Below are 23,733 nucleotides of genomic sequence, written 5' to 3' on the forward strand. Positions count from 1 at the left end.
AGGAATTATGAATAATTAAGTAGAGATTAAAATTAAATAGGAGTGCTACATTAAAATTTTAAGATGCATAGATAAGATTGGAGAATGAATTTAGAACAAAAACTCATCATTTTTATCAATCCAAATTAGGGTCAAGTTAAATTATAGCAATCGTAAAATTATGTTAATAAAGAAAAAAAAAACTTGAGATGAGGCCTAATATGATTAAACCTAAGACCTCATTGCAACCTTCTAAGCACATCCTTATCTAGTTTGGCTTTATCATCCTTGTCAACCTGACAAGTCATAATCATTTTCTCTCCTTTTTCATTCATTCTCTCATTTCTTCACCTTGTTTACATGGATGCCAAGAACCATAGTTCCAAGGAAGAATAAGGTAAGAGATTATAATCATTCCCTATATATAACATAGGGTTTTAGTTTAACAGATTGTAAATAAATTTTAGCTATTTTTGTGTAACCTAGATTTATGATTTAATCCTCGATCTTTAGCTATATTTTGTATGAATGCATTATCATTATAAAATCCTTGATATTATCTTAATCTGAAATTTATAATTAGAGTTATAAGTGTTCCAAGATGAAGTGCTCAGAATTTATTCCATCAATCCTTTTTTTTTTTCTATGTGCATGTCACAATTTAATTTTAAATAGGTAAGCACTCATTATTATATTTGATCTAAAATTACTTTTAGTTAATAAACTAATTTTAATGATACTCACTTGTTGTCTACAACAAGTCTCAAAAATACCAACTCATCTATCTATCACATGCACGACACGTGCTAAGATGAACATGTAGGAATTTAAATATTATATTAAATTAAAATTGTAGTGTTAGATTAGAAGCACCAATACCGTAATGATTGCCAAGTAAAAATAGTAAAGTAATAATACCAATATAAAAATAATCAAATATAATATCTACCTAAAAAATTGAAGACGGTGTGTTAGGTATTCACCTTTAAGCAAATAATAATATTGTTGATATCAATTATACTTGCTATCTAACGACGATGTTTGGTGTGATTCTTTGAATTTTAATCAATGCCTATCGACATTGATGTCATCGGCCTTTTTGAATTTTAATCAATACCTTTTTTAATACTATTTAATTTTAAAAATAAACACTCCCATTATTATGTTTGATCTAAAATTACTTTTAGTTGATAAACTAATTGTAACGATACTCACTTATTATTTGCAACCAGTCTCGAAAACACATACCCATCTATCTATAATGACCATTACAATTGGGTAGATAAATAAATAGAAATTTAAATAAAATTTAAATATAATATTAAATAAAAATAAGAAATTGAAGACACTTGCTATCTATCGAATGATTATATATTTGCATTCTTTGAATTATAGTTAATGCCTTTTGACATTTATGATAGCAGTTTTTTTTATTTTATTTCTAGGTGTGTTTCAGAATTTAATTTTAAATAGGAAAGTTCTCATTAATCTAAAATTACTTTTATTAATAAACTAATTTTGATGATACTCACTTGTTGTCTACGACTAGTCTCAAAAATATATCTCGTACATTACACATGCAGATGAATAGGTCAAAATTTAAATATAATATTAAATAGAAATAATAGAGTTAAATTAGAAGTATCAATGTGACATAGATTGTCAAATAAAAGTACTAAAGTAAGAGTATCAATATGAAAACAATAAAATATAACATCTACCTTTGAGGCAATAGTTATCATGTTGGTATTGGTTGTGCTTGCCGTCTAACGATGATACGTTCTGTATGATTCTTTGAATTATAAATTAATGTCTATCGATATTGATGCCAGTAGCTTTTTTTTATTTATTTAAATTTCTAGGTTTATTATTATGTTTGATCTAAATTTACTTTAAGTTGATAGACTAATTTTAATGATACCCACTTATTGTCTACAACCAAAAATACATACCCATTTATCTATCACGTGCATTACACATGCTTAGATGAATAGGTAGGAATTTAAATATAATATTAAATAAAAACAATAGTGTTAGATTAGAAGTACCGGTGCAATAAGAGATTGACAAGTAAAAGTAGTAAAGTAAAAAAAGACTAATATAAAAAATAATAAAATATAACATCTACCTAAGAAATGGAAGATGATGTGTTAGGTATTGCCCTTTAAGAAATATAATATCTGTTGTGCTTTCCGTCAAACGACGATGATTTGCTCACTGTGATTCTTTAAATTATAGTCAAAGTAAGATGATTTGCTTACTGTAGATTTTAATTATAATATCTACCGATGCGAAATTAAGAAGATAATAAGATTATTTAGTCCAACATTAATTGAGGAATATGAGAACCAAGGACACATAAGTTCGTCAGATCTCTTTTATCCTTAAAGGATTTTTTTGATATAACGGGTAACTGTACGAGTATGTCCATACCCAAAGTAGATAATTAATCTTTCTTAAAATGCATATTTTGGAGTTGCTCCAAAAACATTAATTGTTGGTACTGTGGCTGCTATCGGAATTGTGATTATTTAAATTATGATTATTTAAACAGTCATATGAATAGGTGGGTATTTAAATATAATATATGAATAGGTGGGTATTTAAATAGAATGCGTTACACGTATGTATATGAATAGGTAGGAATTTAAATATAATATTAAATAGAAACTATAGTGTTATATTAGACATATCATGCCATAAGGATTGCAAGTGAAAGTAGTAAAAAAAATAATATGAAAATAATCAAATATAACATCTACCTAAAAAAAATGAAAGATGGTGTGTTAGGTATTTTCATTTAAGTTAATAATTAATTTGTTGGCATCGGTTGTGTTTACTATGTGCTCTTTTCCTACTCTTTCTCGTCCTCCTTTTATCCTCTTCCGCGCTTCTCTCTCTCGAATCGTGATTCGCTCTCGACGGCCTCGACATCTCTTCGCATCCTGTGCGTTTAGTTTCGATATTATTGTTAACGCCCTCTGAAGCGTGGCCTTTTTCTCAACCCAACATTAACCCCTCTTCTTAGCCCGACGGCGACGGTGCCCCCCTTCCTCTCTCGATCCGATTCCCGCGTAGATCCCCTCTCCCCGCCGCCGATCGCTCTCTCGCGCTAGATTCCCCGTGTTTCGATCCACAACATGGTGTCTGCCAATCGGGAAATGGCGGTCTATTGCTTCGACACTCTCGTCGCCCACTATAACAGCGAGCAGGCGCCGCCCCCGGGTTTCGAGGAAGGCCAGCAGTAAGGACCCTGGACCCCGTCTTGCCCCTTCTTTTTCTTGTCGATTGGGTATTCGACCAATGCTCCTCTCGTCGACGGATTTTGTTGGATGATCGGAGGGATTTCATGTGTTTTCTTTTGCCGATTCATTATTTTGGGTATTTTCGGTCGTTTGGTTCCGTGAGAAGTTGTTCCTAGATTCTTGGAGTTGATGAAGCTAATTGATGCAGCAACGGGGTGATATATCGAGTTTACTTGTTTGGGTTTCGCTGGATCGATTGATTATTAGGACACAGGTCTTCTTTCTTGTGTCGTATCAATTGATCTTTGCTGTGGAGAATACTTGCTTTGTATGTTAGATTATTCAGTGCGTTTACGTAGCTTCTTGTACTATCTGTGGTTGATAAGAAAACCGTTAATCCTTGCCCCTTCACCCTCCTCCTCTTGTGAATTGCTGACCCTTGTTGCAGTTGGGAGTCATGACTACCATTGGCTTTCACTACGAGCTCCTAGAATAGTCCTCTGCATTCGCTCCTATGTAATTAAGAGCTATTTAGACTCTCTGTGTTGTTTCTAATTTTCCTATGTCTTTCTCTACCTCTTCTTGCAACCGATTTTAAATATATCACCTCATCTAATCAGTGAATCTATTAATTTTCTCTGAACATGTGCATACCATGTTAAATTATTTTTTGATTACATATATAAATATCTTTTATTTTATCATTTTGTCACATCCATATCAGCATTCATTTATTATTTTTATGCTTCATAATCTATTTGAGCAAGTTGTAGTATTAATTTTTCTGTTAACTTCTGTTCATCTTTGACTGTATCTTTTCATTATTCACTTGATCTTTTTCCTTCTTAGAAGGTTATATGACGTATCAGGAATAGCATAAGCTATTAGTACAAGTTATATTACAACTATCATTATAATATGTACCAAGCATGTGCAGGAACCATACTTGGATGATAAGCACCTAGTCCGATGCTATGTCTGGCTGTTTATGTACCGCTGTTTTTGTACCCTGGCATGGTATATGTTCAATACTTGCTGTGTGTTATATCAGAACTTGGCTTGCATGGCTGTCTTATTGCCATGAGGTTCAAAATTATAATCCTATGTAAAAATATGATACACAATTAATCCGTGGGAACAAAAGACTTCTGCCGATGCAGTGTTTAGGGAGGATCAATTTATATATCCTCATCTTTGCCAGTGGAGAGGCCATGTCTGTGATTCGAGTCTTGTCACACAAGTCACTAGGGAGTAACCTTACCCAACACCAAGTCTCACCCTATCCATAAAAGCAAACTAAATATAAAGTTAAATGATATTTTCATATTTCTGATGCTATTTTTTGGCTGGAATTTCTTTCCTTTTGTTTTTCCAATGCATATCTGGGTGTTTCTAAGCTGTTACTTTATAATATGCTTTTTCATATTATATTTTGTTCATTATTTAATTCTTGTAATTTGTATTTCTGCTTTTACAGTCTCACCCTCATCCTAAAGTCTGTTCATTATTTAATTTACAAGAATAAGGATGACAGACAAAACTATTCTAATTATAGAAGAATTAAAATATAAGTGTACAATGAAATTTTGGGAAAGAGTTATCAAAGTTAGGATAAAACTTGAAACAGAAATGTCTAAGAGTTATTAAAATATTTGGACTACGATTGCATATTTTCTGAACTCTTTTGAAGCATCCATAAACAGCTATTTAGTTCATTTCATGAACTTGAACATCATGATGCAGAACTCCATCTTGCTTAGACTGCATTCTTCAGGGTATTCATAATATGTATATAGGTATCAGCTAGTGGATGCTAGACATATATGACTGCATAATCTAGTTTTTTTTTTTTTTTCCATTTCAGCCCATTGTTTGTTACATGGAAGAAAGCAATCAATGGAGCAGAGCCTCGTCTCCGTGGATGTATTGGAACTCTAGAAGCCCGCTGCATAATCAATGGTTTCAGGGATTATGCATTAACAAGGTATTTTTCTACTGTTGGTTCCATCAAGAGTTAGTGTTATCATATGATCTCTCTTGGAAGAACAGTAATCATTATGATTCTAATTAAAATTAGAAGCTGACTAGAATATGTGATCAAATCAGTTGAGAAAGGATTGCAATTGGTCAGTGGCTTGGAACGTAGATAAGGACAAAATATGTTGATTACATTGTCTAAATTTGTATGCCTTCTGTTCTCTGATATGCAATACTTTATTATTTCTTCATCTGTAAGTTCATATGATGGAAACTATATTGTTAATTTAGCAAATTTGCCTCCTCCTTGTTTGCAAGCTGTATATGCAGGGAACTGTTGATGCGTTTCCATTTTTGTATGAATCATGGTGGTTAATATGTAACTAATTGATGTGGATAAAACTTTCTCTTTAGCATTATTATAGTCTTAATCTCCACTGGCACTTTCATATATTTACAGCACTAACATGGTTGATTGAATAAAATAACCTGGTCTCACATTAGTTAAAAGCTGAAACAAATAGAAGCCTCTTATGATTGTGTGCCAAGTAATTAAAAATGAAAATAAGTTGTAGCGCTGGGTATCATAAGCCAGTTTAAAAGGAACATAACAGATGTTGAAGCTCCCATTGTGCATTCAAATTCATTCAACAGAGTAACACAATATATATCTGAAAAATTAAATATTTGCTTATTGTCTTGAACCTATGAAATGATTGGTAATTAGTGATGTAAGAAAGCTTTGATCACATCAATTACATATTTGTTGATTGATCATGAAATCACATGTTCATGTGTTGCAGTTCATGTGAGGGCTTGATCAGAGGGATGGATGATAAAAGGTAGTATCATCTTATTGGAGAAAAACTGAACATCGATGATGGGAAATCTGAGAATGTCCTTAACATCATTGGTGTTGAATAAGGATTATAAATTATATTAGTATATTGAAAGAATAGGCAAAGAAGTTACCAATTAAAGATAAAGATAGTCCAAATTTATTAGGGCTAGATGGTGGAATTTTAAAGATGATAAAGTTTGGAATTTTAAGAATGGGATGGAAAAAGAGGTTGCCTGGAATATAATAATATTAATATTATTTGGATTACTATGGTCAATATGATTAAGAGTTTAATAAAGAAAATTCTTGCTAAACTAAAGATAGAGATGTAGTTTTAAGAGAGAGTTGATGGTGGTATGAGGAAATTCAAAAAATAATTATTTCTAAAAGATTGTGTTTTAAAAATAGATAAACTTATAAAAATAAGAAGAAATTTAAAAGATATATAAAATCTAAAAAAGAGGTTAAGAGAGCTGTTAGTATGATAAGATATAAATCTTCAGATAATTTATATAATAAATTACATATCAAAAATAAAAAGAAGATATATATCGAATTGCTAATTCTAAGGAAAAAAAGTGTAAGGATTTAGATAATATCATATGCATAAATGCTTTAAAAAAAATGATAAATTATTGATAATGAAATTAAGGAAATATGAAGGTTTTTTTTATAAATTATTGAATGAACATAGATTTAATGATAGATAGAATTGATAATAATAGATTTATTTATAAAATCAGAGGTAGTGTAGTAAAAGATACCTTACAAAATATGAAAATAACTAAGAGTGTAGGACTTCTTGATATTATGTTTGAAAAAATTTAGGTGATCAAGAAATAACTTGGCTAACTAGATTTAGAAAGATGCTTGATGAATGGATAAAGTGTCAATCTACAAGAATAATTGTGACATATAAAATTGTTCTAATTATTGAAGAATTAAAATATAAGTATACTATGAAACTTTAGGCAAGAGCTATTAAAAGTAAGATAAGACTTAAAACAAATATCTCTAAAAATTAATCTGATTTTATGCTTGGAAGATCAACAATAAAAACTATTTATTTATTAAATAATTAATGAAAAATGTAGAGAGAAAAACAAAGTTTTGTTTATTGTTTTTATTAATTTAGAGAAGCCTAGAGTTCATAGAGATTTATCATGGTGAGTTTTAGAAAAGAAAGATATATTCACTAATTATATTGATGTTATTAAAGATATATGTGATAATATAGTTACTAGTCCTAAAACCATATGGGGTGTGTATAGTGAGTTTTTTATTAGTATAAAACTATATTAGTGGTGCACATTAAGTCCTCATTTTTTCACATTGATAATGGATGAACCTACTAGTCATTTATAGGAGAGACATGAAACTTACTTGATGAGAGGCTAAATAGAATTAATTCTAAACTTGAGTTGTGGAGGCAATTCTTAGCTACTAAGGGTTTTAAATTAAGTGGACTAAAACTGAGTATATAAGATGTAATTTTAATCATATTCAAACATACATGAGGTTATAGTTAAGTTGGATGATAAGAAGTTCTATTAAGTAAAAATTTTAGGTATCTTGGATCAATTATTCAATGAGATGAATAGATTGATGGAGATATTATTCATAAAATAAAAACATGATAGTTAAAATGACAAGGGCATCAAGAGTCATGTGATCATTGGATACAAATTAAAAAAAATTATAAGATAATTATTAGACTAGTAATACTTTATAGATTTGAGTTTTGGGTGGTTAAGAAATAACATATACCAAACTTTTGTGTTGTTGAGAACTTGAGATGAAAATGTTGAGGTGAGATGTGAATGCGTTAAGTTATTAAGAAAGATAAAAAAAAGAATATTTTTATTCATGAATAATTAGGTATATCTTCAATAGAGGACGAAATAAAGGAGAATCATTTAAGATGATATAAACGTGCACTCAGGAGACCTATAAATTGGTAATTAGAAGAGGTCAAATGAGAGATAGAGGAAGACTAAAAAATACTTTAATAGAAACAATAAATAAAGATTTAAATATTTTTAATTTAACTAATCATATGATTTTTTACATATCTCAATAGTGACAAAAGCTCCATGTGACTAACCCCAAATAGTTGAAATTTTTTTTTGGCTTTGTTGTTGTGTTGGAAATGGTAAAATTGTTTCGAATTGACAAAGATGTGTGGCAACTTTTTCATCCATATTGTGCTTGCAATTAGGGGCAATTTGATAGGTTTGTTCCTTTATTAGCTTAGTTTATCACTGCATACTTTTTGATCTGGGCACATGCATGGTTAACCAATTTGAACAAAGAAAACTTTCTGCAGTGATGAAGCATTGATAATGTAGCATAGCAGTCCGCTCTTATCTTTGTTATTTGGCTATATTGCAACTAGTATTTCATTTTCATGCTGGCAAGCATCTTTTGCTGTGTCATGGTGGATCATGAGGTTTAGAGGTTACCTCTACTTATAATGTCTTGATCTGATAACTTTCTGTGAATTTGTTACATGATGCACGCGCTTCTTGGTTTCAGATAATATAACAATTGGCACTGTTGTATCAGAGTATTGGTATGAAACTTCTGTTGACACAGGAATTTTCTGTTGTTTCCGTTGACATGTTATGTGGTTTAGTAGCTAATGATTCTTCATCATTTCACAGTGCTTTGAGGGACCGCCGCTTTCCTCCAATACAGGCTAAAGAACTGCCATTTTTGGAATGTACAGTATCTATATTAACTGATTATGAACCTGCTCTTGACTACCTTGATTGGGAGGTTTGCCATTTGACATTCTCGAAAATATCTTTTTTCATCAACATTTAGTAATATTATTTGTTTGTTTGTAGCTAGCAAAATTTTCATTCTTTTAGCTGACAACTCCCACCTTCATGTCAATGCTCATTTTTATAATTAATTCTAGTTTTGGAACATGCTATTATTGAAATAAGTGCTCATTGTTGCAGGTTGGGAAACATGGTTTGATCATTGAATTTACTGACCCTGATTACAACACTAGGCGTAGTGCAACATACTTGCCTGAGGTTGCTGCCCATGAAGGTCAGTTTGTACCTTACCAGCTGCTACTCAGTTTGCCTCTGTCCAATCCTTTGTAAAGCTTTTAAAGGACGGCCGAAGCGCTCATCAATACAATTTGTCCGGATGTTTCTCAAGAAATAGTGATACCATTGAGGTTCCAGTTTTATTCACTTTTCACTCTTTTTGTTTTTTTGTTGAATGGAGCAGGTTGGACTAAGCTAGAAACCATCGATTCACTGATGAGGAAAGCAGGATATAATGGTGCCATAAGCGAGTCGCTTCGAAATCGACTTCACATTACCCGCTACCAGTCCACCCTCTACACCATGCACTACAGAGACTATGCTTCTTACGTCAAGATGACTAGAGGTGATTCCCTTCTAATTAATGGAGCTAAAGCCATCCATTGATTCACCAGATACCTCATTGTCGGATCTCTGAACTGTGGAGTACATTTAAACTTGATTTAAGGCAGTTGGGTCGAACTTCCCTCCTGCTTGTTTGTAAGGCATTCGAAGCCTACCCCATTTACTTCACATTACAAACACTATCCATGGTTTACGTTGTTTCTCCTCCTGACTTTATACTATTCACTTATTACCATGCACCTATTCACTTCTGTTACACTCAAATTATATTTGCAACGAAGAAAGTCTAGGTGGGTTGAATATTGATTTTACACTGATTTTTTTATTATTTCCTTCAAAAAAATATATATTTTAGGTATTTTTCAATCCATGACTTTTATTTTATTTTTTCTCAAATAGAATAATCTAAATAAAAAATTAAATTAATTTTAAAAATAGTTTTAGTTTGTGATAGTGTTTTGGTTTGTTACAGTATTGTTATAGTATTTTTGACCTATTATAGTATTATGATCATCACAATTTTGATCATCATAACAAAAACAATGTAAAATGTACTTGAAAATAATATAAATGACATAAAATAGATTTATAGTATTATGATATTAATTATAAGTTTAAAATTTGATATTATAATAATTTGTAAGTAATAATAATCAAAAGAAGCATGATATGATATCATTTATAATATTTTTTAATAATATTTGTAATATTTTTTACTATATCAATAAAATACTATAAATATTATTAAAATTTTACAAATGAATCAAATAAAAATATTATAGTAGTTAAAAATTGATAAAAACAAAAAATTGATGAAAAAAAATGTTTGAAGGGTATTTTGGATTTTTTAAAATTAAAGATATTATTTATTTTTTAAAAAAAAATTAAAATATAGAGTTTTTTTAGGAGAATCATCTTTCTTTCCTCCTAAAACATTTTGACTATAAATACTTGTGAGGGATGCTATTTCTCATTTTAGTTGCAATAATTTTCAAATGATTATTTATTGACTAATACTTTCTTAAAAGTAGATTGCACTTTGAAAAAAGAAGTATAAATAAATAAATAAATTATATATAATGTATATATATACACTCACACCTAATGATAGACATGATTGTTCGGTACAACTTTAACAATAATGTGACATGTTCTCGGTCGCTAAATGTGTATAAGATGTTAATTTTTCTCTTATTTAAAACTTTGGCACCAAAAAAAAAAGGATTAATGGGTGATTTGATAAAGCTATATATTTTTTATATTACAATATCTTACGTGGCAGCCGAGGAAATTCCTAGGTGGGTCCCGCCATGGGGCGAGTAGGAAATGGGTGCACTTGATTCATTTTATTTTATTTGTTTCCATGGGCTGATGTCCAGGGAGAAGTTGGGCTTTTGCCCTCAATTCCACGATTTCATTTGGCAAGTTATGGAGCCGAAATAGAAATACTTGGGACCGAACAAGCAAGAGAAAGTGATGCAACAAATCGAAAGTTCACGCACATGACCACCCACCTGCCCCTTCTCGTTCTCCCGAATTCGGTCGATCCCTTCATTTCTTGTTCGCCGTCATCGTCCCCCAAATCACCACACTGCGGAGATCGCTAGGGTTTCTTCCTCTCGGCGTTGTTGCTTCGTGGATTTACCCATCTTAAGCCGCCGCTTCCTAGGATTTGGCCTCTCTCTCTCTCTCTCCGACTTTTCCGCTTCGCTCCGAAATCTTGAAACCTCTCGTTGGAATTCCGCGTGTTATTTCAATGGATTATGGCGGTGGAGCTGCGTACCCTGGTAGCAATGCCATCGCAATCATCCCGGACGCCTCCGGCCCTCCCGATTCCTGGCCCCCGGGAGGAAACGACCAGCCAATGTGGGCGACCGACGAGGATTACCGTTCTTGGAGCGGAGACCCATCCGCCGACGCCGCCTCCAACTCCGCTTACGACGGCCGCCTGTCCCGGTCTCGGGCCGGTAGTGAGCAGCCCCCGGGCAAGAAAGGTCGGAACTCCCAAGCGGATGCCCAGGGTGGTAACAGGACTACCACTTCCAAGGCCATCGGGAAGATGTTCTTTAAGACGAAGCTTTGCTGCAAGTTCCGCGCCGGGACTTGCCCTTACATCACGAACTGCAATTTTGCTCATGGGATCGAGGAGCTCCGCAGGCCGCCGCCAAACTGGCAAGAAATTGTGGCGGCTCAAGAGGAGGGCTCCTCCGAGCCCAGAGAAGAACGTCGAATACCGACGATGAACTCATCGGTCGTGGCTGGGGAGTCCGAGAGATCTTATAAAGGACGGCGGTGTAAGAAGTTCTACACCGAAGAGGGCTGCCCGTATGGGGATAGTTGCACCTTCATCCATGATGAGCAATCCAAGGCTCGGGAGAGCGTGACGATCAGTCTGTCGCCCATGGTTGGAGGCAGCGGACTAGGGGGAGGTGCGAATACGCCGACTCAGAAACCTTCAAATTGGAAGACGAGGACTTGTCACAAGTGGGAGATGACTGGGTATTGCCCCTTTGGCAACAAGTGCCACTTTGCTCATGGTGCAGCAGGTATGACAAGAATCTTGCTCCTAGTTTCCATCTTTAGTTGGAATAGCCCTGAGGTGTTTCATGCCTGCTCAAGATCTTGCTAACCCATAACAAAAATAACGATAACATCTTTATAGGATTAGTTTTCTTCTTGAATTATACAAATTCCTTCATTTAATTCTGGCTCTAGTCCTTGTGGCCATATTTCGTGATGATCCATTGCAAAACAAAGGATCTTGCAGATGGTCCTCAGTAATCTGGTCTCAGAGTGTGTGCATTTGTTGTATGATCATTTATCTTGAATGAATCTTATGTCTGCTGTGCTTGTGTTGGTTTCTATCGCCCACAATAATTTACATCTGTTCGATTGTGATGTCTAATCTATATCTTATTTTTATTTGGTGATTATTAGTTCAGATGATTTGACTAGTGTTAAACATCTTGAATTGGAAATCTCTCAGATCTAAACCAGACAATTGTGCACAACAAAATCCTGTTCGAAAGCATTTTAAGTTTGACTATAGTCCATCTAGGGTGTTGACTGCGGCTTGAACTTAAAGAATTCATGAACATGGATACCATAAAGATGCTTTACTAGTATCTCCATTTTCTCCATTATGAATTGATGAGATTATGCCAATTCTATTGTTTCTGTTTGCCAATCCAAAGATACATTGAATTATCGCTTCCCTGACACTTATTTTTCTTTTTCTAGTACATGTGGGAATACTTTTGCGGTATTTATAACTTTCGAGATTTAGTCTGCATTATATTCTGCTTGTACATGAATAACTTTCAGCTACAGAACTACACAGGTATGGTGGGGGTCCTGTGGAAACAGAAGGTAGAGATGCCTCCTTGGTTGTTTCAGACTCTAAGCATGGTGGGGTGCACACAAAGTTCCCCCCATCGGATGCTTCCGTTGCTTCAAACAGTTCAGTTCCTCATGCTGATATGTATCATATCGGCGTCCCTTCTCAGAGGTCCGCTGGTGTCGTACAGAGGCAGGGGCAGAGGTCAGTTGGAAAATGGAAGGGGCCTGACAAAATTAGTAAGATATATGGTGACTGGATTGATGACATAGAGTAGAACCTTGTGCAATGCACCTGCAGACATAATAGTCACTTGTTTTCATTTTAGCTATTGGTTCACGATGAAGGTAATGTTTGTGTTTTGTGGAGTACCAAAGGCAAGAGAGGTTACTGATGCGAAGTAGGGTATCTTTTGGCATGATTATCTAAAACATGGGAAATCTGAAGATCATAGTAGAAGAAGCAAGTGAAATCACTTGATGCTTCTTGTGCTAGATTTTATGGACACAATTGCTTCGACATAGCTTCTTGTTTTGCACCATTTACTGTTGCAAAAAATTCTGCTAACATGGCATGACATTTTTTTTAGTACAGAAAGAAGGATCATTTGATTTCATGACGGGGGCAAGGTGCTTATACTCTTTCATTGGTTCTCTGTTTGCTGTGGTTGATCCAGAATAACTCAGTAAAGGATTTGATCTTGCCAGACATCAAAGGTATATGGTCGGCTGCAGGAATGCTTCTACACTGACATATATTGCCTCTTTTGTTTTTGCTGCAACTGAACTGTTTCAGTAATGTTTGTGTCAGTTTGTTTGTGAACTAAATTGAACTGTATTCCAGGGATTTTTTGTTTTGTTCCATTAGGATTTTGTTAATGTCATAGCTATGCAGAAAAAAAAATTGGTTCTTTCCGTATCACAATTGACGCATTACGTGAGCAGCTACTAAGCGGCATTATCAACATTTTGCAGGTTAGAATTCTGTGACAAGAATGTTATTTGGCTTGTACCAAATATTACCTCATCATCATCTTTCAATAATTTTGCTTCTGACTTGAGCCTCTAACCACAGTATACCTTCATCCTTGTAATCTGGCACCCTGCACGGTGACACCGTTATGAACCACCTCGTAGTTGCAGGCATGAGGAGTAATGAGTTGATATAGCCATGAATCTTAATTGAAAGGAAAAAGTTAGTAGAATATAGTAAAAATTCTAAAAGTCCTATGTTAATCGATACTTGTAAGTGAGACAACTCTTTCCTAAGAATGTCTTGAAATACTGATTCCAGCAATCAAAGATTTAGGTACACAGTCTACGTCTGAGAATATATTTATATATTTTTATATAACATCGCATTGATCCCCTACTTTTGACGTGGGATGATTTTAATAGACCTTTAATCAGTTTGGGCCAAAGAATTGAAGTCCATCTTCTTTCCATCGGATGTTACTTAATGTTGGGCCTAAGCGATCCTATGTGGCCCATTAATCTACAATATTGTCTTGTTGTTAGGCCCATTTTTAAGGTAGATCATTCGCGGAACAGATTGCGATTGATTCACACCTTTGGAAGAATGCAGATGGAGAAGGGGGGAGCAACCTTGGAGGAGGGATTGGGCGGCGGAGGTGTGGTGACGCAAAGGGGAAAGCTGTGCCGCCGATGCAAGGAGACCTTCAACTCTTCCTCCAACACGCCCTCCTCCTGTCGGTTCCACCCTTCGTTCTTCGTCTGCCGCAGGCACGACGACCAAAAGAGGTATGTGGCGGTTCCCCTATCCGAACCCTCCTCCTCCTCCATAGACGGCAAGTATCTCCTTCTCTTCTGTAGCCTGGTTCTTGAAGCAGCATCCATCACCTCGATCCTGTTCTTGATGTTTGATATGGAGGCTTTATTAGGACACTAAAAATCTCTTGATGAGCATGCTTGTTTTCTGTAATCATAGATGCTGACGCCGCTCGGCCGGATAAATACTTTGATCTCTCGTCTTTTCGCTTGAGTTGAGGTCTTTGATTTGTAATCTATGCCTTGTGCAAAAATGATTACTTTGACCACAATTTGTAATCGTGCCTAAGGCTATGAGGTAATAACTCAAGAGATAAAATCTGGCCGCCTGGAGCGCAGCTTTCCTCCAGGTGAGTTAGATTCCTCTTCCAGTTAATGACCCTTGTGCGTCTCGGTATCTCTTACCATGAATTACCCATCGGGAACTGCCACCAATAAGTATAAACCTTAATTCACATAAATAGTTAATGTGCAATTTCTTAGAGTATCTTGGAATTTAACTACATAGATGATTATGGGCCGTCATAAGTGAACCAGTCGAATGATGATGCTGCGGTTTTTGTTTCTGAACATAACGTGCAGTGCCCAATTTTATTTTCATAGATGTGGAGAATGAGTAACATATAGTGTATTTTTGACCTATGAAATTTTATTTTCATGATGATATTGTAGCTTGACATTTCAACAATCTCGTTATTGTATAATCACATAGTGCTCTGTGTTTTGTCTCTATTTGTTCCATGTGTTAATTAATGATACATCAGAATATTTTGGAATGAATTTTGACTAGAAGTTGTCTTTGAAATAATAAAAAGGAGAGAGAAACAATCACCATGTTTCTTGGACTATGATTCCTATTTTAATTCATAGTTTCAAGCAGGAAGATTCATAAGATGATTGCTTCGGATGAATTGTATGTTCTGGACATTGGATAGCCCTTTACTTTCCACCATTTCCTGTTCTCTTGTTATAGTTGCATTAGGAGGTGTGTCCATTCTCAGCTAAGCTCAAAAAACAGCCATGGATGATGATCTAGGATTGAAGTTTGTCATGAGACCCGATTTTGTCATTCTAAAGATTTAGAGTTTTTCTACCGACTTAACTTAGTCGCTGGTTTCCATTGTAATTAGATCAGTTCTTTATGTTTGCCAATTGTTGAAATCTTTCTTAGTTGCAAGCATAAGAATTTACTTTTCTAAGACAAACATGGTCTTTCTTATTATGGTAGAGTAAGAAGCGAGTTCTAGTTTCTCTTTCATTTCATTTGATATGCTTAAAGATTTCTTCATAGTAGTTGATATCGTTTATTTATATAGTGCAACAATAACAAAGTCATAAAGTTTTAATTATATGGGATCGATCTTTTGCCATAATTGAAATTTATAAAAAGTCATGTGTTTCGTTAAATTAAAAGCTTTAAATCTTTATTTATAGGTTCTATAAAATCCTTTTAAGTCTTCCTTTATCTCTCTTCATATCGTTGATAGTAATCATTTTAGCTCTCTTAATCACCACATCTAATTGATAATTACACGAGACTCCTACATCTTATTATTTTATTCATCTCATTTTTATTCTATGAATAATATCTTCATTGATCTCTCCATCTTGTTGAATAATGATCCAATATAACTAAAGATTGTGATTATATAATATCGAATAAAATAGGACACTAGGGGAATGAAGCCATAAACTCTTGCTTCTTTGGCTGTTCAAGTATCTAATTTCCTTTTTGAACTTTAGCCTCTTGATAATATGCTTTATGCATCTGAGGCATGGGAGCTTTTTCTGCCCACTATATATTTCTTCTATAACCATCTGTGAATTTGGGAGACTAAGCAATGTTGTTGATGTGTGCATCATGTATTAGGGGAGAGGAGTGTAAAGAATATTTGTTTGAAACTGAATCAACTCTGGCTTTAGTTGGCATGGAAATATTTGCAAGACAGTTTACACTAACTTTTTCTGTACTAGAAATTGCCTAAATAAGCACGATGTTACTTTGTGCTTGGCCCTTTGTTGCTCTTTATAAGTTGCAAAATGCTCATAACTATGCAGACAATTTTCCTTTCTTTTCCTACAAATTTCGGTTTGGACTTGCAATATTCGAAGTGTTTGGTTTAGCCAACATGATGCTAACTTCGAGGCCTCAAAAAAATACCCATGATGTTTGCTGTTGCCGACTGGATAATGGTTATTCTGCTTCCTATATAAGAATTAGATAATTGGATCAGTTCTTGTTCTTGATGTGCTTCCATATTTTGTCAAAACTGCATATTGAAAGGTGTTCTCATATTTTGTTGATCTGCTTTTCTGTTTACATATGCTTGAAGTTTTTTTTTTTATTTAAAGTCAGCAAACACTTGATCCAAAATGAGCATCGCCATTGATCCATTGGTTTTCTGGTTTTGAAGTATTTTTTTTTGTGCCTTTCGTTCTTGTTGAAGGTACTACGAACTCCGTCCAGATGATCCACCATATGCTGCCAAATTCTACGACTGCTGCGGAGCAGAGGACCCAGAGGCATTGGGCTGCACCACCGATTTCCATGTTTCCTATGACGACTGATCTCTCTGCGAGCAATCTACCCTTTGGCAAGTTTGATGGTATGCTATATCCTCGTCTATTAAAGGAAATGCAGTCACAATGTACAACCCTCCTCCTTGTGTTTCCTGTTTTGAACGTAATGGATCTTTTGAGAATTTAATTTTGCTGATGGTTGTGTATAGAGTGTCATTCTATTCCGCTCGCATAAATCTACAAATTTGTATTCCTCATGTTGCAGTTTGCCGAGCTTCCTTCTGTAAGATTTGGTGAACTCAGGTGCGCCAATGATTTCTGAGTCCACGTTATGGTGGTTTCCTGAGCAAAGATAGAAAGAAAGCTTCCTTTTAGCTACTTAACAATTTATAGAACTTGGGGATTTGGCGATGAAATTTGCTAATGTCGAACGCCTTTATTTGCTATCATTTGAATTTATTGGGATCCAAATCCACTCACGACGTTGTACGTATATTTCACGGCAGTCTGAGATGGGAAAGCGTTCTACACATCCACAAGAAGATTATCCAGAAATATCAACCATGTTGCAGCATGAGATGCACAACAGCGGCTCGGCGAACTGTGTCGCGCCTGCGCCCTTTATTCTAAAAGCTTCATCCGTCCCACGTATTCCGACCTCGGCGGTTGCATTTCTTTCGTATCGATTCCTGCACGAGGATCTTGAGCAGAGGCTTCTGACCGCGGGCCTTCCTTGGTGTAGACACTGCAGTGTCCATTAGCTCCATTCCACCGCGAGCAGGGAGCAGCTACTTCGCAGACATAACAGAAACACTGCACCCAGAAGACAGACTGGGAATGGTGGCCTTGAATTGAGATGGGGATGCGTTGTAGTGTGGGTTCTAAGTGTACCTTGCTACAGTAGCTCTCATGAGCGGTGCAGTTGAAGGGGAAGTTTGCACAGAGATGCCTCGGATGCGGGAAATCCCTGAGTGCCACCTGTGGGGGCATCACCACAGCTGTGATCTTCTTGTCTCGATCGATGATTCACAGAGAGAGAGAGAGATTACTCACAGGTCCCTTCTCGGCAACAAGGATGACGTCGTCAGAAGGATCGCCGAGAGTAAGCTTGCCGAAGCAATCGGCGACGGGGTCGATCACATAGCAGTCATCGTCTTCGTCGTCAGCTCTGCTTTCCTCTTTCTCCACCGCCTTCGCCAAGTCAACCTTATCTTCTTCCATAGTCCTCGTTTGTTTTGTTCTTTCGACCTCGTCTTTAAATTCCCCAACCCATGTGTCTATAAATTTCCTATTAATTTAATTTTAGCATATGCATAAACATCTTTCCAAAACTAAAGAAAAACCCACATATATATATGTTATCATAATAAACTCCTTTGTTTATAATAACTACAAGTAAATTATTAGCTATAATTCTAATTTAGAACTCTTGAGCTATAAAAAGTATTTTATATTATATAAAAATAAATATTAATCATGATTAAAAGTGGTTGGCTTCAAACTTTCGAGATGGCTGCTAAGAACTTGACATGCGTGGAACCGAACCAATATTGTTCAACTCGAAATCTCGATCGTATGATCTTAGATCATGCTTGGCGAGTTGGGTCAGATCCAATATTAATGTAAAAAGAGCAGAATCGACCTGACTCGCATGTCGCTTTATCGAATTAATTCGGTTTACAAAAACTCACATAGAAGACGAATCAACGTGACTCAGAGCGACGAGGAGACAATCTCGAGGCCTAACCTCGCGAAGAGAGGAGGGTGCTATGAATGTCACCGGTTCTCTGTCACACCCCACAAAAGCGACATCGCTTGACTTTTGTAGTTGTCAGAGCAACGAGGAGCGCTGCAAACATCATCTATGATTGACCTCCCATCTATCTCTTCTGTTGCGGGAAACAACTGTATGCCGCGGCCTCGGGGCCGACTCGGCTTGGTTCGGGTCCGAATGCGCGGGGATCCGACGTGGCGCTCCTCGGGGCAGTTGGGGTGGCCGGTCACGGTGGTCCGGATGGGATGTAGCGTGGGGGTGAAGCCTCGCCGCGGCGCCTGGAAGGTGCGACCTCGCCTCCGTTCCTGCACACAGGTCGGGTCAGAAGCTTGGCCCGACCCCTCCGACGATCAAGTCAGATGATGTGGAAGGGAGTTTTTCCCGTGAAGAAGTCTCCCCCCCTTCGTTTAGAACTCGGGGGTATTTATAGGGTAGTTTAGTGTTACCTGATGTGCCTGCCTGTGGGAGGTAGGATCGTACCTCTGATGGCGTCTGACACTGCTATTGACGTTGCGTGGAGAACCGAACTGTCGCAGGGTATGGGCGAGGGTCGGTCGTCGTCCTCCCCTGCCTCGGTCAAGCGCGCGGGGTCAGAAGTCGTTGCCTAAGAGCGGATGACGTCAGCGCGTGTCGAGTCAGCGTTATTGCCATCCTCGTTGGGCAGAGTGGCGCCCAGGTGAGGCCGACGTCGTGACACGTCATGCCGCCATTATTACCCCTATCATATTTCCCCCCCCCCCCCTCGGAAGAAGCTATGCGTCGGTTATTGCAATTGGAGGGAGTCCGAGGCATGGCTTCGTCACTTGGTGTCGTAGTAGTCTCAGGCGGCATGAGGTCGAGCTCGTCTTGTGCGGGCGGGAGCATAGAGCCGAGGAGCACGACGCAAGCGGGCTGGCCGCGCTGGTGGTCTCGGGCATTATGCGGCCGAGGAGCACGATGCAGGCGGGCTGGCCGCGCTGGTGGTCTCGGGCATTATGCGACCGAGGAGCACGATGCAGGTGGGCGGGCCGCGCTGGTGTGTCTCGGGAACATGGGACCAAGGAGCACGACGCAGGCGGGCCGGCCGTGCAGGTGTGCCTTGGAAACATTGGGCCAAGGAGCACGACGCAAGCGGGCTGACCACGCAGGCGTGGTCTCGGGCATTATGCAGCCGAGAAGCACGACGCAGGCAGACAGACCGCGCAGGCATGGTCGCGAGGGTCATGCGACCGAGTAGCACAACGCAGGCGGACAGACCGCGCAGGCGTGGACGCGAGGGTCATGCGGCTGAGTAGCACGACGCAGGCGGACTGGACGCGCTGGCGTGGCCTCGGGCGACATGCAGCCGAGGAGGTGGCCTCGAGGAACAACTTTGTTCTGGCCAGCGATTGATCGTTCAATCGTACGTGGGCGCGGGCGGCCAGGTTGCTTTTTTCCTGGGGAAGGTCAAGGGGCCATCCCTTTTGGGAGTCGTCGGCTTTCGAGGTTGATATGATTAGCGCCTCCGTACTTTGTACCGCGCTGCAGTTAGCTGCCACATCAGGCTGCATTTATGGCGAAGTGACGTTTTCGTCTTCGCAGCACACTTCGGGAGGGGAAGGGTTGTCGTTTTGGCGGGATGCGGCCTGTTTATAAGTAGCGTGGGGCAAGCCCCCTGAGGGTCTCCTTATCTATTCCTACTTCGCCACTTCGGACTCCACTGTTTCGTTTGCATCGATCGTTCTCCTCTTCTCACTAAAGGTCAGTAAGGATGGTGTCTTCTTCCTCCTTCTCTTCATCCTCTTCTTCGGCTAGAGCCGGAAAAATGGTGGTTGTGTCGAATCCAAGTTCGTCATCCGACGAAAAAGTGGCCCGGGCCCTCGAAGCCCTGATGTGGCCACACGACCATGACTCAACTGTGAGCGAGTCGTTGCTTAGTCGCCTTCGGGATCTCTATAGCTTCCCGGAGGAGTTTGCTCTCTTGGCTCCTGAACCGGGCCAACGGTCATACGACCCAATTCCGAGGGGTTTCGCCCTCACCATTGATTCTTTTGAGGCCGGGCTACGCCTCCCCCTGCACCCCCTCATAACCTCTTTTATTTCACGGTGGCGCATCTCACCGTCTCAGATGGCGCCCAACTCCTGGCGCTACATCGTGGCGTTCCTGGGGGAATGCCACTATGCCAATATCACCCCGACCCTATCCCTCTTTCTTTCCTGCTTTCGCCTTTCCAAGGAGTCGGGGGGCTACTATCTGTCTGCCTGAGCGGGCTTTCGAGTTAGCGGGGCTCCCTCCAGTAATAAGGGGTGGAAGGAGCGTTTCTTTTTCGTCAGCCGTTCAGAGGACTGGGGGTTCGGGGTCCGGTGGGCGACGCGCATGATAGACAATGCAACCCCGGCTTTGGACAACGTGGAGTGCCGAGAGCTCCGGAGGCTTAAAGAAATCCTCCCATCCTCGAAAGCCATCCGGAGTTGGTCGAGGCGGGTCTTAGCCCGGTGCCTCGAGGTATGCCTTAAAGAGGGTAGTGGCGGGTCTTTATGTTTTTTGGCGTTCTGACTGAGTTCGGTTTTTTCGCGCAGAGATGGTGAACCTCACTGCCGTACGCGGGAGGAAGACTTTGTCGGCCGCATCGTCCCGTTCGCCGACCGCGGCGAGGGTTGGTTCGAGGGAGACCCCGGTGGACGTCAAGGCCGGTCTCCACGCGGAAGAGGGCGAGGGTTTCCTCGGGGGAAGTCTCTGGAGAGGTCGCGATCCAAACGGCAGGGGCCGTCACTGCGCCGTCGGGCCACGCCGGGGGGAGCCCCGGGAGAGGCGAAGCGGGCACCAGTAGGGATGCCACGGTGGAGGCTCCTCGAGGGCCCTTCGTTCATGACCTTTGTCGTCTGCCGACCGGGGGGGAGGATGAACCCTACCAGATGCGGGTGGTGGGCAGTCTCCCGCGGGGCGAGGCTTCCGATCCACTGGTGGCCCACTGGCAGGGCCTCACCCGAGGCAGCCAGGTGTGGGCCGAGGGGGATTCTGCCGTCGAGTTTGTCCGCGGGAGGCTTCATCCCGACATAGCTCGGGATTTGTATACGTTGCCCTCCGAGGTCCTCCTCGGCAAGTCTGCTAAGTCGTTGCTTTGGGTGAGTGTTATCCCGCCCCTTTATTTACGCGTGCTTGGATAGTTTTTTGACTCGTTCCTCTGCAGGGTAATCATTACGCCGCGGCGCTGATGGACCGCGTTCGTGACGCGGGGCGGGTCATCGCCGCCCTGAGTGGCCGTAACGCCGAGCTCCGGAAACAGGTGGACGAGCTCCGCGCCGGGGGGGGGGTCCTGAGGCGGTCGCGGCGGCTGAGCAGCGCGCCGCGGATTTGGATGCGGAGGCAATGCGCCTTTGATCCGAACTTCAGGCGTCTTAGGCACGAAGTATGGAACTTCAGACGCATCTGAAGGTGTCTGTGGCCGAAGCTCGCTCGGCGAGGTCGGATTCACTGGAGTTGATCCACCGCCTAGAAGAGGCGCGCGCTGAGGCACGGGGGGGTTCCGAGGCCCTTGACGCCGAGGTCCGTCAAAGGCCGAAAAAGGATAAGAAATTGATCGAGGACTACAAAGGTTCCTCGGGCTTTCAACTTGGCCTTGTTCGGACTGGGCGGGTCTCGTACGAATACGGGTACCGGATTGCCCTTGCTCGTTTTAAGGGGCGCTACCCTGACCTGGAGATCGCGGAAGACCCCTTTGACTCCTTTCCTGAGGACATGGGTGTCGACATGCCAGACGAGGTGCCTTTTGACGACAGCCTCGATGCTCCTGAATAAGTGTTGTCGCGTTTGTACTTTTTGTTTACCTTGTCGCTCGAAAGTTTTGACATGCAATGGGTTTCTTGAATGAATGCAGTCTTTCTCCTTTTCCCCAATTTGTCTGCTTGTGTCTTATGATGTTGCAATACAATTCTGTCTCTCAGTCAAGTCTCTGCTCACGGAAAGAACTTTTTGAGGTTTTGCGCATTCCAAGTCCTTGGCAAGGGGCGGCCCATCATCGTCGCGAGTCGAAATGTACCGACCCTAACAACTTCGGTCACCCGATAAGGGCCTTCCCAACTGGGAGCCAACTTACCGCGCGCTTGGGTCGGATCGCTAACCTCGGTCCTACGTAGGACTAGGTCACCCAGTTTGATGGGTCGGGGCCGTACCTTTCGGTTGTAGACCCTCGCGACCGCTCTCTTATAAGAGAGGGCTTTTAAGTGTGCGTCAGCACGCCGCTCCTCCAGCAGGTTGAGGGCGGCTCGAAGTCCTTCGTTCGAGACTTCATCGTCATAGCTTCCTGTCCGAAGGGTGGCAATGGCTACCTCGGGCGGAAGGACAGCTTCAGTTCCGAACGCGAGGCTGTAGGGGGACTCTCTAGTCGTGGTCTTGGGAGTGGTGCGTAGCGACCATAAGACGCTCGGGAGTTCGTCCGTCCAAGCCGATCGGGCTGCGGACACTCTTCTTTTGAGCCCGTCTAGAATGGACCGATTGGTCACCTCTGCTAGCCCGTTCGTCTAAGGGTAAGCCACCGAGCTGAACCTTAGCTGGATTCCGTGGTTCGCGCAGAACTCGCAGAACCTTCTACCGGCGAACTGGGGCCCGTTATATGTGATGATGGTTTTGGGCAAGCCAAACCGAGTCACTAGGTTCTTCCATACAAACTTTTTTATTTGCCGCTCCGTGATCGTCGCCAGTGGTTCGGCCTCGACCCACTTTGTGAAATAATCCACACCCACGACGATGTATTTTCGTTGTCCAAACCCGCTGGGGGGAAAGGACCGAGGAGGTCCAAACCCCATTGTGCGAATGGCAATGCGCAGTCGATGGGGGTGAGCGGGACCGTGGGCTGCCGGGGTGTGCGGGTGTGTTCTTGGCACGAACTACACCGTTGCACGTGAGCC

The 23,733-nt window shown here is 40.1% G+C and overlaps 3 protein-coding genes across 5 annotated transcripts; 2 read left to right on the forward strand and 1 right to left on the reverse strand.

The window, feature by feature from the left end:
* Positions 1–2,835: 2,835 nt before the first annotated feature.
* Positions 2,836–9,688, forward strand: LOC103982053 (uncharacterized protein At2g38710). The gene is made up of 5 exons (XM_009398852.3): positions 2,836–3,223; positions 5,089–5,208; positions 8,706–8,820; positions 9,009–9,102; positions 9,289–9,688. Exons 1-5 carry the CDS (start codon positions 3,120–3,122, stop codon positions 9,489–9,491), a joined length of 636 nt encoding a protein of 211 aa, XP_009397127.2. The 5' UTR covers positions 2,836–3,119; the 3' UTR covers positions 9,492–9,688.
* Positions 9,689–10,908: 1,220 nt separating this feature from the next.
* On the forward strand, positions 10,909–17,299 carry LOC135652119 (zinc finger CCCH domain-containing protein 56-like). Of its 3 annotated transcripts, XM_065172842.1 has the most exons (4): positions 10,910–11,995; positions 12,780–13,760; positions 14,304–14,546; positions 17,021–17,299. In XM_065172842.1, exons 1-2 carry the CDS (start codon positions 11,206–11,208, stop codon positions 13,061–13,063), a joined length of 1,074 nt encoding a protein of 357 aa, XP_065028914.1. In that variant the 5' UTR covers positions 10,910–11,205; the 3' UTR covers positions 13,064–13,760; positions 14,304–14,546; positions 17,021–17,299. The 3 variants fall into 3 exon arrangements, with proteins under 3 accessions (XP_065028923.1, XP_065028914.1, XP_065028908.1); XM_065172851.1 differs by having other exon boundaries at positions 10,909–11,995; positions 12,790–14,546; XM_065172836.1 differs by having other exon boundaries at positions 12,780–14,546.
* A 205-nt stretch (positions 17,300–17,504) lies between these two features.
* On the reverse strand, positions 17,505–18,339 carry LOC135652133 (RPM1 interacting protein 13-like). The gene is made up of 3 exons (XM_065172868.1): positions 18,147–18,339; positions 17,985–18,071; positions 17,505–17,906 (listed from the first exon to the last, which is right to left on the reverse strand). The coding sequence occupies exons 1-3, from the start codon at positions 18,312–18,314 to the stop codon at positions 17,715–17,717; spliced, it is 447 nt and encodes a 148-aa protein (XP_065028940.1). The 5' UTR covers positions 18,315–18,339; the 3' UTR covers positions 17,505–17,714.
* Between the last annotated feature and the right edge of the window lie 5,394 nt (positions 18,340–23,733).

This window comes from Musa acuminata, chromosome BXJ1-4 (genome assembly GCF_036884655.1).
Source record: "Musa acuminata AAA Group cultivar baxijiao chromosome BXJ1-4, Cavendish_Baxijiao_AAA, whole genome shotgun sequence".
In the NCBI taxonomy this organism is placed as follows: Eukaryota; Viridiplantae; Streptophyta; class Magnoliopsida; order Zingiberales; family Musaceae; genus Musa; species Musa acuminata.

What these genes read in the sequence shown, in the direction of transcription:
- LOC135652133 (XM_065172868.1), bottom strand. Translation starts at nt 18,314, where the DNA reads ATGGAAGAAGATAAGGTTGACTTGGCGAAGGCGGTGGAGAAAGAGGAA. An exon ending in TTGTTGCCGAGAAGGGACCT is followed by an intron (nt 18,072 to 18,146) that starts GTGAGTAATCTC and finishes ATGCCCCCACAG; the next exon opens with GTGGCACTCAGGGATTTCCC. An exon ending in ATGAGAGCTACTGTAGCAAG is followed by an intron (nt 17,907 to 17,984) that starts GTACACTTAGAA and finishes TTCTGGGTGCAG; the next exon opens with TGTTTCTGTTATGTCTGCGA.
- LOC135652119 (XM_065172836.1), top strand. Translation starts at nt 11,206, where the DNA reads ATGGATTATGGCGGTGGAGCTGCGTACCCTGGTAGCAATGCCATCGCA. An exon ending in CTTTGCTCATGGTGCAGCAG is followed by an intron (nt 11,996 to 12,779) that starts GTATGACAAGAA and finishes TTTCAGCTACAG; the next exon opens with AACTACACAGGTATGGTGGG.
- LOC103982053 (XM_009398852.3), top strand. Translation starts at nt 3,120, where the DNA reads ATGGTGTCTGCCAATCGGGAAATGGCGGTCTATTGCTTCGACACTCTC. An exon ending in GGTTTCGAGGAAGGCCAGCA is followed by an intron (nt 3,224 to 5,088) that starts GTAAGGACCCTG and finishes TTTCCATTTCAG; the next exon opens with CCCATTGTTTGTTACATGGA. An exon ending in TGAGGTTGCTGCCCATGAAG is followed by an intron (nt 9,103 to 9,288) that starts GTCAGTTTGTAC and finishes TGAATGGAGCAG; the next exon opens with GTTGGACTAAGCTAGAAACC.